This window comes from Drosophila albomicans, chromosome 3 (assembly GCF_009650485.2).
Source record: "Drosophila albomicans strain 15112-1751.03 chromosome 3, ASM965048v2, whole genome shotgun sequence".
Classification (NCBI taxonomy): domain Eukaryota; kingdom Metazoa; phylum Arthropoda; class Insecta; order Diptera; family Drosophilidae; genus Drosophila; species Drosophila albomicans.
In genome coordinates, this window is record NC_047629.2 from 20,855,477 (window position 1) to 20,869,394 (window position 13,918).

Consider the following 13,918-nt stretch of genomic DNA (forward strand, 5'->3'; position numbering starts at 1 on the left):
GCTTAGTGCTTCGATCTCTATATAAAAAGTGCGCGTAAATTCTCAGCAAGTTGTGAACTGCCGAAAGAATATAAACAAATGCCCCGATGTCTGGCTTAAAAGTGATGAGTTCAAGGTAGAGGTGGGCACGGGCCGGGCTTTTTTTCGTGGCCCGCGGGCTTACACAGGCCCGGAGCGGGTTCGGGCGGGCCCGGGCCTTAAAATTAAGATTCGTACGGGCTTCGTGCAGGCCCGGCCCGTAAAAACCCGAAATAGGCCCGAAAAAATTTTGATCTGATCGAATTAGAACCGCCATTTGTCGCATTTTAATTGCTTATCGATGCTACTATTAATTTGCTTATTCAATATTTTATTTGTTTGCACACCACTAATTCAAAATTGGCGGCTTATTGTGAAATTAGCAAATCTGTGAAAAATAAAAATGTCGCGACAAACAATTCAGGACGCTGTAAATAAAAAAAGTGAATGTGTAAAATTTATACAAAATGAAAAGGGCTGGAGTGAAGTGTGGAAGCTTTTCGATTGCGTCAATTATAATGGCAATAATGTTTTCTTATATGTGTAAATAAGTTTCGTGCCGGGCCGGGCCGGGCCCGGGCCTTGATGAAAATGTTTCGTGTTCGGCCGGGCCGGGCCTCTCAAAAAAGAGTTTGTTTTCGTGCGTGCCCGGGCCTCAAAATACAGGCCCGCGCCCACCTCTAGTTCAAGGCATGGATTCGCAGCGATGACGTAGACTTGCATAGGGTATATTGCAACTATTGGAAGACCACTATTACAGCTAAACTAAGTGATCTTCGAGCTCACTGATACAGATACGGATTGCGATGTGAAGTGCCTATAAAATATCTGCACAAGAAAGGCAATAATATGTCTTACGTAAGACCAAGAAGATATTGATAAAATGGTGGAAAACTTTTAAACAAAATTAACTTAATAAATTGTTATTTTTGACATTTTTTCGCTTTTTTGATACATTTGTTTTTGGCTTTTTATTGAATTTTTTAATATTTTTTTTTAAGCTTTTTTCTCCATTCTTCCCGTTAAAAACAGCTTTTTTCCTGGTAAAGTTGGCAGCACTGCTTTGAATGGTACATTAGTATATTTACTGATCAGTCTTATGTTAATTTAAATTTTCAAAATAGTCTTAAATAGTGAGATATGCCATAATTTAAAGCTGGTTACACTTTTAATGGTACATTAGTATATTTTCTGATCAGACTCTGACGGCTGTTGTTGACTGTTAACTGCATAGCAACAGGTCGTTAAGTTAACAGCAGAGCACATGTTAACAGCGCCCTAATACCTGCAATGAATTCAAATTCAAACGAATTTCAAGATTTTTTATTGACTCCATAATTGTCACGAATGAAAAACAGGATTTTAGTGGTATGTATATACGAATAGCCAAGCCATTTTAATTTGTTTAAGTTTGATTACAGTTTACATTTACAACTAAAATGATTGCATTTAAATGTTCGTGTAGACATGTGTATATATATTTTGCTAAGAATCTCGTTAAAATTCTGTGTTTAATAAGTATTACACACACATATATTATTTACATATAGTATGTATACATAAAAATCTAAATATATATATATTTTTTGTTTATCGGGTAACTTTCAGATCCATTAATAAGGCGCATTCCAAAGTTGTTCTCTACATATCCGAACTCATTCTAGAATCTAAATTGTGTAATTAGAGAGAATAAGATATTTGAGATACAATTGCTCGATCGATCGGCAGCAGGGTGACTCGTTAATCGAGTGCTAATTAAAGTATTGCAATCAAATTCAATTACAGCCAAAAACAATTAACTCAACAATTAAATCGAATAGTAAAAAATGTGTAAGCAGAAGCAACGAGGTACAAAAAATATGCAACTAGTGGAGCTGGGGGGTAAGGGGAGCGCACGATACGAAAAAACAGCGATTAACACATGCACCAATTTACATCTGATTTGCCAGATTTGTATTACAATTAATATAGATATATATATGCTGTATGTGTATGTGTATGTATGTTATATGATAGGTAATATGTATAATATATGTATTGACAGTTCTCCAAAAACGTTTTCACTATTTGTGTTTTTAACAACTAATTACTAAAAATTAAGCTTTAATATCTAACCAAACCCCAGCAGCCCGTGGCATCGTCGCGTCTATAGTATCGGGGTCGATTATCCCTGAAGACGGTGACAGCGGGAAACTGGTTCTCCTGTATGAATCTGATGGTGGCACGCGTCTGTAAGAATAACGTAAAAACGCCGACGGCAAATTAGAACGCAAGATCACAAGAGAGTGTGTCTTTCGCAGTGTTACCTGTGGCGCAAAGTGCGGAGGCTCCACGTCGGGACTGGATGACAAATGCTGCAGCAGAAACTCATCTGTCTGCGACAGCCATAAGTCGGCGCCACGCAATGGATCATAGTTGAAGGGTCCAATTCTCAGCATGCCATTGGCGGAGTCGTACACATCCAACACCTGCTGAAAGCAGAATATGTTAGCCTAAGTTAAGAGACGTGTCTGGGAGCTGCCTTACGGTTTGAGCTCCCATAAATATGCGAGCATTGCGCAGCTGTTGATCGGGTCCTCGATCGGGGAATGTGGCGGGAAAGATCTCGCCAGTCTTGATGTTAACGCCCACACCATAGATGATCGGGCAGTTGATCTCGCCGCGCAGCATTGTGTTCAATTCACCCACACACGCCTGCGTCAAGTCGATTTCGAGGTGATGCTTGTGGAATGATTCTGAAGCATGTGAAATTTAGTTTATATAAATTCGTTAATTGTTTTTGCTTTTGGACTCACGCATAATGCTATAGAAGACATCCTCGCCATAGCCCTGGGAGTCCCGATAGCCACCAATCAGCTGCAATTCAATGCGTCCCTCCGGATAACCAAGCGCCAGCTCCTGGACACGCGACACCATTGTGCAGACGGCCTCATCAACGCCACTGCCATCGAAATGCGCCAAAGCAACAGCACCCGAACCTTTAGTTGAATGTATAAAATAGTTGAGACTTTTAACTAGCAAAAGGAACTTAATTTACTACTCACCCGAGTGGCGGACAACAACGATAATACAGGTGGTGGCATCGTCGGCGCCAATGATGTTAATGTTCTTGTCGTGCGGTGCCGCAGCGGCCAGCTCCCGTTGGCCCACATAGAGCAGACCGACAGGACCTATCGACTTGGCCTGTATGGAGTGCAGCTGCTGGGCATAATCTCTATAGACGGGATGCTGCAGAAACAAAGTGCTTGTGTCCAGCGGGCATTCGTCCTGCAGCACACCATTCAGCACAAGCACCATACTGAATATTTGGATATAATGTTAACACCTTCTTTTGCGGTCTTATGTATTCCCAGCCAAAGCTTCAATTTCAATTACGTCGCGTAGTTCTTGTTGCCCCTTAAGACGAGTAGCAACAACAACGGCAGCAGGAGCGGGAGCAGCAGCCAGCTGAAAGAAAAGGAAAGAGAGAGAGAAAGATGGTTATTTGACTTGTTCTCGGCAAACCAGAAGCATAAAATTCAATTTACGATGCAACCAAAGATTTGCATGCCCGATAATAATTTGCCAAGCGAAGCAGCGAAGGCGTTACCACTTGACCATCTTCTACAGCTTCTACAACTTCTCTCTCCTCTTGGGATCGTAAATTTGCAAACCCTTTTCGCAAAATGCTAAATAAAAATGTCATACCTTTACAGCTGCAGGCGAAACTATATTGTGCTCACAGTGTATGGCAATCATAAATATATACAGCTATACCACATATTCTCTCTTGTATTCATATAGTTTATGATCGAAATTGGTTCCGTTTCTCAGACACTGAGACAGAGGCGTCTGCCTCAAATGGAGGGATCGCTTTTGGCTCGTGTGTGAATGTGTAAATCTAATAAAAACAATTTTAAGGCCATTCGGGGGTCATCAATTAGCTGCGTCCAATGGTGGAAACGATGGCGTCAATTGATGCCACACCAAAAGTCACAAATGTCACACGAAAGTTAATAACAATTAAGTGACAGTAAGAAAGACAACAACAACAACCACTCCAGTGCCACATATTGCAGCACATGCAATTAACGAGCGAACCGATGGAGATAATTTCATAAAGTTATCCATTATTAGAAGTATCTTTGAGCGCTTCTCTATTGAATTTCAGTGGTTTACTTTACAAATTTAATTTAGCAACTCGACATAAATTCAAATGTCACTGCTAAATAAAATAAACTAGCTTCAAGCGAGTTTTTTCAATATTATAAATATGGCTAAAAGTGTGTTAGAGCTGCTAAATTTTATATTTTGTATTATATTATATATTATATTATAAAATTACAATATAGTAAATATTGTACAAAGCTGCTAAGGATATGCCAAATTAATTTCTTGTTCACTACTTTAGTAGATAAGAATCGAATTTCTAATTATCTTTAGCTAATTTTACTTCAAAAATTCCTTTTTTTAAGATTTGATCTTTAAATTGAATCTGAGAATAAAAAATAAATTAAATCTTTATGTTGAATCTCACATTGATTCTATATGAATGTAACATTGAATGTAATAATCTTTTTTTAGATTTTAGATTTATTATGCAACAACACATCTTATGGAAATCTCATTCAGACCAAACCTCCTACACATATCATAAGGACGTAAAGTAAAAACCTTAAATTTTATTTTTGTTTTTTTCTACATTATTACAGTTTTATATTTTATTTATTTTTTTTTTACCGAATTTCGTATATTTATCGACTGATTATAGTATATGTACGTTCCAAATAAATATTTGCTTTTTGTTTTGTATCATTAAAACAGTTTATTATAATTATTTCTCTATTCAATACTAATTTAAGCTTTATCAATTGTTTACGGTGAACGCTAAAAATAAATAATATGTGAACAATTTTTAACACAGTTGTTTTTAAAAAATATAAGATTATTTTTATATGGTAGAATGCATTTTATATGCTAAATTTTGCATCTTTCAAGAAATTCAAAAATTTCTTTTTATATGTTAAGTTATATATTTTTATACCCGCTACCCATAGGGTAGAAGGGTATTATAACTTTGTGCCGGCAGGAAATGTATGTAACAGGTAGAAGGAGGCATCTCCGACCCTATAAAGTATATATATTCTTGATCAGCGTCAACAGCCGAGACGATCTAGCCATGTCCGTCTGTCTGTCTGTCCGTCTGTCCGTCTGTGTGTCTGTCCGTCTGTCCGTATGAACACCTAGATCTCAGAGACTATAAGAGATAGAGCTATAATTTTTTTTCGACAGCATTTGTTATGTTTGCACGCAGATCAAGTTTGTTTCAAATTTTTGCCACGCCCACTTCCGCCCCCGCAAATCAAAAAAATCGAATAACAAGCGTAGTTTTAAAGCTAGAGTTGCGAATTTTAGCATATATAATAATAACTATAGTAGTTATAAATATAATATTATAATAATTATAATTTGGTTGCGATCAGATAAAAATTGTCGAAGTTATTAAAGAAATACTTTTGTATGGACAAACACGCCTACTTACTAGGGGTCTTAGTTGCTTTAGATGACAATCTGGTATATTGTGCCGTCTATGGTATATTTTCAATGCGGTACTATATCAATATACCAAATATACCATTTGGTATATTTTTAGTATTTTTGCAGTATATTTGGTATATTTTGAGAATAATACCGCAAAATATATTGCTTTCATTCAAAATGGGTAGCGGGTATCTCACAGTCGAGTACACTCGACTGTAGCTTTCTTACTTGTTTAATTCTAAATTGTGCACCTCAGTCGACGGTTAATAGTTGTCGGTATGTGTAAGTTAAATTCTTCTTCACTTTGGTACTGATTTTTATGGCAATTTTTGTTGGTAAATAAATTCCTTTTCATACCATAACTTTTGGTAACTATCCTTTAAGTAATTTAAGCAAAGCTTGTTAAATATTAGATAGTTAAAGTGTTAAATTTTGAACGTAAACTTAACGACTTTATTCAGAGTAAAGTTATATTTAAGATGTGCATTTGGAATGTGGAAATGTGTAAACGAAACACCCTGTGCTAGAGCCAAGTCAACCAGCTGGCAATTGACTTAAGTCGTAAACTGTGTGTGTGTAATTGAATTACATATTTACCTACAGCCACTGTCTAGTTTCAATTAAGCAAAATAAAGATGAGTTAAAGTTCAAGTACAGACGGGCACACTCAAAACACACACACACTAATTCAAGTGTGTGCAATGAGCATCAACAGCGACAACAACAACAGCAACAACGAGAACAACGATCAGCTCATAAAGTGAATGCGACTGATTCATTGCGAGTGCCATTCGTGAATATTCGCAACAATTGTTCGGGCTAATTCCTGTTTGCAACTCCTGTGCAAAAGGGTTGGCGGAGGGGGAGGAGGGAGAGAAGACTATTGGCCTACAATAACAACACTATTAACTTGGCTTAAAAGAAAACAATGCGCACAAATATCTGAAATACAAAAAAAAAAAAAAAACAAAAAAACGATGAAGAGAAAAAGAAAATCCAAGTGAGGCAACGTCTGACTTTTTGGGGGCATGTTGCCGGTGTGCTGTGCTGTTGCACGTTCCTCTTGCAACCCAAAGCTTGTTGCATTATGCATTGTTGTTGCAATTGTTATGCCCTGCTGCTGTTGCCGTTTGCTTTGGCTTTGCCTGTTGCCAGTTGCCTGTTGCTGTCGCTGTTGTTGGTGGGTTATGTGTCTTGGCTGGAAGCAATTTAGCCGCGATCATGCATGAATCTTGATTAGATATTCAACGAGAAATAATTTGAAAATGATGACAGTTCGCGATAGGCGCAACAAAACCCCAAACCCAAAAGGATCGACGAAAGAACCCGCCGCTGTAGAATTCTACTCTCTCTCTCTCTCTCTCTCTCCCACCATGGACATAATATGTTATAGATAGATATTCGTACTCCTACTCTAGTGTCTAGTGCTAAGCCCTTTTTGCCAGCCAATCTCTCTCGCTCTCCTAACTGGGTCTAGTTGCGGGGAACCGTTTTTGAGCTGATAAGCAATCAAACTGAGTGAAGCTGAGAGACAGGCTGGCTGGCTGGCTGTCTGCTGGGCGGGCGGTCTGGCAGTCAGTTCGTGCTGCAGCTTTCCACATCCAAGATTCAATTCATTTGATATGGACAGCAAAAATAAAACAAAACAAAAGCAAAAACGTTGCAACAAAACGTCGCACTGATGAGAGATGTACCAAATGGTGACTCCCCCAATCACGGGATTGCCAAATACAACAACAACAGTTCATCTAGTCACGGGATTGTTAACGAAATATCGACGAAATAAGGTTAAGAATGAGATTTACTGTTCAATTGAACTGTATTGAATTTAGACTTAGGTGAATACTCAAAGTTATGTTTTAGGAAAGAAACATCTTCAAGGTTTCACTCTGGTAAATAATAACTTATTATATTAGTTATGTAGGATGTACTTAGTATAAGTAGTTAGATAATTAACTAACCAAAAAAAAGTTAACCAATATTTTTCCTAGCTTTAGCTTTCAATTTTAATTCTTTGATTTAATATTCTGATCTGAATGTATTCTTTTGATGTAAATTTTAATGAAATTTTCGTCATTATTGAAAGAGTAAATTTATTAAAATACCAAACAACATTTTGGTATTTCTGTTAAGTATTTGGTATTCAATTAAGCAAACAAGTTCATTTGACACACAGCCTTAGCTTTAATTTTATTTAGATTTTGAACTTACGAAATATTTCATTATTGTTCTGTATGTATTCAAAAAATTTACGAACCTTTTTGCACAATGGAAAGAATAATACTTTTCACCAGAAGCTGATCACTTCAACTAATGTTAGGAAATGAAAATTTATTAAGTTTGGTATGCTATATTTCTCACATTCTTAAAATTATCTTGTTGATTGTTGCACTTTTGTGGTTTTATATTTTTTACTATTTGTTGTGCAACTCTTAGTTGTAATTTTCCACAAACTGATATAAAATGCATATGTATTTATTCGCATTACAAAAGGAAATCAGAGCGTGTATCGAAATCCCGAATTTGAAACAAAAGAAATTGCATTTGGTTTCCCTTCGTAGTTGTGGTTATATTTTGATATTAAAACCACTTATTGCGCAGTTTTTATCCTCATGAATATCTAGTATTTATTTAGTTAGTGGTTAATGCACAATTGCGACCAAATTTTTAAACAAAGATAAAGAACGAAATGTCTAAGAAATTATAGACTTCCTCTTTTTTTTGGTTTTAAGTTAATATGTAGTTCTTTAGTCAGGTCAAATAATATATTTAGCTATGCTTAAGTGTTATAAAACTACTAAAGAGTAAGGTCCACAAATAAATGTATGCCATATAGAATTTCTAAATTACTTTTAGGAAACATATAAATGTACAACAATCATTGAAGCTTGATAAGTTAATGTTTGTTTTTGTCAAGTAATATAAATAGATTAAAGCTTTTCAGTAAGATCCATTTACTTATGAAGGCAGAAAACTACCGACAAAGCACTAAAAATCACAGCACCTCATCCGGATGAAACTTTACAATGACTTTTTGCCTTGGTTCCTCGCTTCAATCACATGTTTTCCTTCCGTTGCATTCTAATCACAGCTTGTGGCTTGTGGAACGTGGCCAGTTAGGCTGTCAACGCTGCCTTCAGTCGCAGTGCAAGGCAAATAAATCAAGTGAGAGCAACAGCAACAGCAACTGCCGACTGGCAACAGCAAATAGACAATGGCCCACTTGAAGTTCTGGGAAGAATCATGAGGCAAGATACCGCATGGCTGTGCGATCAAAAGCCCGAATTCAAGTGAACTGCAATGCCAAATGATTGAATGCCAGTTGTTGCAGCCGAAGCAGCAACAACAACAACAGCAACAGCAACTTGGCCTGGTCATAAGCATCAGAAACGTTTCAATTCATTACGCGTGCGACGACGAGTCTATTACGATGAGGCTGCAGGGTCTGGGTCTGATTGACGGGTTTGAGTAAAGCGGTGGGTCGATCAGCTTCGCTCCACTCAGCTCCACTCAATTCAACTCAACTCAGCCGGGGAGACGGAAAGGTTGTCCGGTCTGTCGATTGGCCCGCTGCGAGTTTATAACAATCACAAATTATGGGTTGTAGCGCACTGAGTGCGCTGAGAAAATGATCTTGTAGATTTAACACTGATAGCTAAGTTGCAGCAGCACCAACAACCACAACCACAGCAACAACAACAACCAACGACAGCGACAACGACAACGACAATAAACTATGGCACTGTGCACACCAATCGGAACAGGTTCCCATTTGGCTTGAGCTTAAGCGACCGGCATTCGGCATTCTTGCTGCCGCCACTTGGCCAAATGATTGATTGCCGCTTTGACTGCTTGCAACTGACTGCTGGCAACTAGCAACTGGCAACTAGCAACTGGCAACTAGCAACTGGCAACTTGCAACTGCCAACTGACTGCTGGAAACTATCAACTTTGCAACTGACAACTGGCCGCACTTGAAGCCTGCGCCTGCTGAATGGATCATCTGTTTTCTGCCCAACTCCCGACTTCGACTTCGACTCCAACTCTTCGCTCGTTGTTTGCGCTAAAGTAATTTACACCAGTCTCGACATTCAGCACGGCTGCCGTTGGCCAACAGCCAACCACTGAGCCATCGAGCCGTCATGTAGTACACCTAACTAACTGCTCTGTCTCGAAGTCGTCTTGCCCCCTTCTCTGTCTTCACTTCACCTGCTGCCCATTTCGTCCATTGTCCAGTAACATGCGCGCTGCACATTTCAAATTCTTTATGGGCCCTTACACGACAATTGTCAACAAGCGCGAACAAATTTTCAGTGACCGGTTCTTCTCTCAACTCAGTTCTTCTCTCTACAACTTCTGCTGCCTTGCCTCTTGCCTCCAATTCCCTTCCTCAAGCAACTCCCCGTTTCGGACGATCTTCAGCGGAAATTTCGGCATGCGGTGTCGGTGGGCGGTTGTTGCTCGAAAATGAAGAAATTGAAGACAACAACAACAACAACAAATTTCGCACATGTGATGCGACGGAGATAGAGTGAGTGAGGGAGAAAACGGTCCCGAGGGTAGAACAAGAGATTTGATTTAGCAGGAAATATAGTAAATCCTTATTATGTTAGATAGTTATATCATTAAGAAAACCTCGTACTTCCTTAGTTCAAGTAATAAATCTTTCAATTGCAAAAATGTATCTAACATCTTGAGTTCAGGTTAACAGGAATATATTCCAGTTTATCGTATTTATACCAGATTTAAATTTATACGTATTGATATTAAATGTCCTAAATTAAAATGCTGGCTTAAGAGATTTCAAGTCTGCACTACATCAATTATTTAAGTTATATCGCTAACATTCTTAGTTTATATTAGAAAAATTAAGGAATAAATCAATGAAATGCTTAGATTATAATGACTTGATTACTAAGTTGATTATACGTAAAGCATATGAAATCTAGATTTTAATCTATTATTTCTTAATATTTGTCTTAAGAAAGATCGCTGCGATCGTTGATAATAGTTACTAATTGAACCGCCCGCAAAAGAAAAGAAAAGAAAAGAGAGGCCAAGACAAAAAAGAGTCTGAGTGAGGGAGCGAGAAGAAGTTAGAGAGTTGAGAAAAGACTAAAGTTAAGGCTGTTTCCGGGTTCGTGATTTTGGTTTTGTCCTCCTGCTTCGATGTGTTGTTGTTGCTGTTGTTGTCAGTTGCTGTTGTTGTCAGTTACAGTTGCTGCCGTTGTCAGTTGTAGTTGTCGTTGCTGTTGCAGTTGTTGTTGTTGTGCTTGTTGCTGTTCCTGTGGCGGCAGTTGTCGTTGTCATTGTTTTGTACACATTTCATGGCCATAAAATTGTCTTTTGGGAAATTTTGTTGTTCGCGGTTAAATGTGAAAATCTTGAAGCGTTTCCAAATGGATTTCATTGGCTGTTTAATAGCCAAAAAAAAAAATGAACTTAGAAAAACAAACGAAACTCCTCCCACACTCCTTATGAACAGATCGAACGACGCAAGTCGAGCGACTGACAATTTAATTTGACCAACTCTAGAGTGGAGCAGGGAGCAGGGAAAGATAGCTAGAGGTTGGCTTCGAGCACAGAAGAAGGAGGATTGCCTTGTGGCAATCGAACAAGGAGAAGAAGAAAGAAGTTAAACGTGACTGCCAATTGACTTCCATTCAATTTTGCGATGGCACGCAAATATCGTGAGTCTGTGCCGCATTTCTTTGTCGATTTCTTTGGCTACCTTCCTGCGGCATTTCTTAATCCAAACAAAAGCGCAAAACAAAAACAACGAGGACGAAAAACGAAAGTTTTGTCTTCATGTTCGAGTCGAACAAATTTTTAATTTTTTTTGGAACTGTTGTTTAACCATAACAAGATATTGAAATTGTAGTTGACATTTTATGGACATGTTTTTCATGTTTTGTCAACTCCATTGCTCCATTGATCCATTGCAACTCCTAGCAATTGTCTTGGCTCTATAATAAAAACTGGTTTCGAATCAAATTCGAGTGTAATATTATTGAATAGCTGTAATTAGAATTGAGTATCGTGCAATTCTAATGCTCACCCGCAGTTAGATGAGTCCAATTCAAATCAGAAGACCACGACGAACAACACTCGCGATGATTGATGATGTTATACGTGGTTGGGTTGAAAGAGATGAAGTGTTCATTATACTGTCATCACCCGATACAATTGTGCGAAACGAGCGCAAGTTAACTAGAACAGTTTCCATTAAGATATTTCTATTGAAACTGCCCATAAATAGTATAACAAGAAGTGCTGTAGATAAATTCTAGAGAAGGATAGTAGTAAAAAAAGTAATTGCTACTACCCTGAACTTAAATTATGCTGACAATATCACAAATTATTCACATATCTCTTAAATCAAGTTAGAATAATTCATAATGAAAAGTACATAAGGAAAACAAAATTTAAAGTTTTCATTAACATAGAACTTAATTGCTCTGAAAACGTATGTATAAGGTTTTTACCTATGAAAATTAATAAATCTAGATTTTTAGGAACAGTCAAGAAAGAAGCCAAGTTTTTAAAATATCAATGATGCAATGTGATAAAAAACAATAGCGAAGATCATAATTTTAGAATTTCTTAAAAAAACAGAATATTGTATATTTTTTTTGTTTTAAATTCTTAAATCGAGCTTTAATATACGATATTATTTTGTATGAAACGTAAACCATTTCTAACTCTTTTTTCTAAAGGGTTCTTATCTTTGAAATCTAAATTGAATAACAAAGTGGGAATCCCGTATGTATGTAAATCTCTCAGCTGTTCCAATAGTAGTCTATACATTCCCCTGTTTCAACAGATCTCCCTGGTTTTACAGATAACATTACAACAAGCTCTTTCAGTCTATAAATGGTATTTGAAGTATTTGTTTTTGTTTTGTTGAATTGAATGTCGCAAGCTTCCTGCTAAAAAAGGAAATGTGCTTTTACTGTGTGAATTTCACAAGCTTACACACACACTCACACACACATAGATAGTCAGACAGACTAATGCATACACTTATGCAAATACCAAGAAAAGAAAAGGTTTGCGCACAGTAAAAATGCGCTAAGTACAAGCACACACACACACACATGTATGTATGTATGTATGTACGTGTAAATCTGCGATCGCGCGACTTGTTGTCGCTTCGGCCACTTTTGTTGTTGCTTGTAGCGAGCCTCTGCTAAGTTTATGGCTGCTTATGCAAATGCAAATGCGACTGCTACTTTGTACTTGTGTGTGTGTGTGTGTGTGTGTGTGTGTGTGTGTGTGTGTGTGTGTGTGTACGAATGTGTGTGGAGTGTGCGTAAAAACGTTTTGCGCCTTTTGTTCACATGGTCCGACGGTCGCTTTGCTGCTTCTTGTTGTTGCTGTCTCTGTCTGCTGCCGATTCCAAAAGCGTTCGCTGCTGTCATGTCCAGTAATTAGCATAGCACAGAGTCGCATTTGTTGCAGTCGTTTTCTTCGTGTTCTTGTTGTTGCCAGCTTGACAACTGCGGCGCTTTGTTTGTTTGCCGTCTCCTACTTCCCCTTGCTTGCGTCTCTCCTACGTCCCCCGCTACTTAGCTCCTTCAGCTTCGCGTGGGTTGTTGCTGCAGTTGGGATCATCAAATAATGCCGCAACCCAAAGTAGCCCTCAGCTGGAACTTTTAGTATTTTATACTATGTAGTATTTATACTCTTTAGTATTTTATACTCTCAGAAGCTCGTAAAACTGTCAACAGTCTTCGATTATCACGCCCTGAGTGCGATCAGCTGATAAGCTATTCAATTTTTATAGTTCCAGTACCTCAAAACCTATAGTATCTAATTTCAAAACCTTAAGCAGACGATCGTTATAAAGGAAATTGCAGTCAATAAAAATTTATCACCGTTTATCTGTGACTAACTACGATTTTTATGTGCCCAGTGCGTAATTCTTAAAGCAGTTGATCGAAGAGCTTTGTAGGTGTGGGCTCATGACGGAATTTTATATATGTATACGAATTTTTCGAAAATTGACTCAAAAGCAATTCTTAGAAATTAACTAATGAAATCCAGTTTATAATATCACATGAGTGTCATACCTTAAAAAACATTCGATTGCTGTGAAACTTGCAGGAAATGTTGTTTATTAGTTTACAAACGTGATTAGCTGACAAACTGCTGGCATTTCATTGCAATTAACAATAATAATGAAAACCCTAAGCAGACAATCGATGTAAAGAAAATTTCTGACAATAAAAGTTTATTACCGTTTAAGCATGACTAACTACAATTTTTAGGTGCCCAGTGCGTAATTCTTTAAACAGATAATCGAAGAGCTTTATAATATAGGTGTTGTCTTATGACGATATGAAACGATAAGAAAAAACTGATTTTTCAAAAATTGACT

General features: G+C 37.6%; 1 protein-coding gene across 4 annotated transcripts in view; it reads right to left on the minus strand.

Annotated features, from left to right (window-relative positions):
- The window catches only part of LOC117571998 (protein N-terminal asparagine amidohydrolase), a 28,894-nt gene that overhangs the window by 1,820 nt on the left and 13,156 nt on the right, over positions 1-13,918 (minus strand). For 2 of the 4 annotated variants that reach the window (XM_052003732.1, XM_052003733.1), the window contains exons 2-6: positions 3,063-3,465; positions 2,814-2,996; positions 2,545-2,753; positions 2,325-2,486; positions 2,134-2,247 (exon numbers count right to left, since the gene is read on the minus strand). In XM_052003732.1, coding sequence (XP_051859692.1) covers positions 2,134-2,247; positions 2,325-2,486; positions 2,545-2,753; positions 2,814-2,996; positions 3,063-3,315 — 921 coding nt within the window. In that variant the 5' untranslated portion in view covers positions 3,316-3,465. Of the gene's footprint in view, positions 1-1,378; positions 1,686-2,133; positions 2,248-2,324; positions 2,487-2,544; positions 2,754-2,813; positions 2,997-3,062; positions 3,466-13,918 lie in introns of those variants that run through there. The other 2 variants (XM_052003734.1, XM_052003735.1) reach the window with 2 other exon arrangements.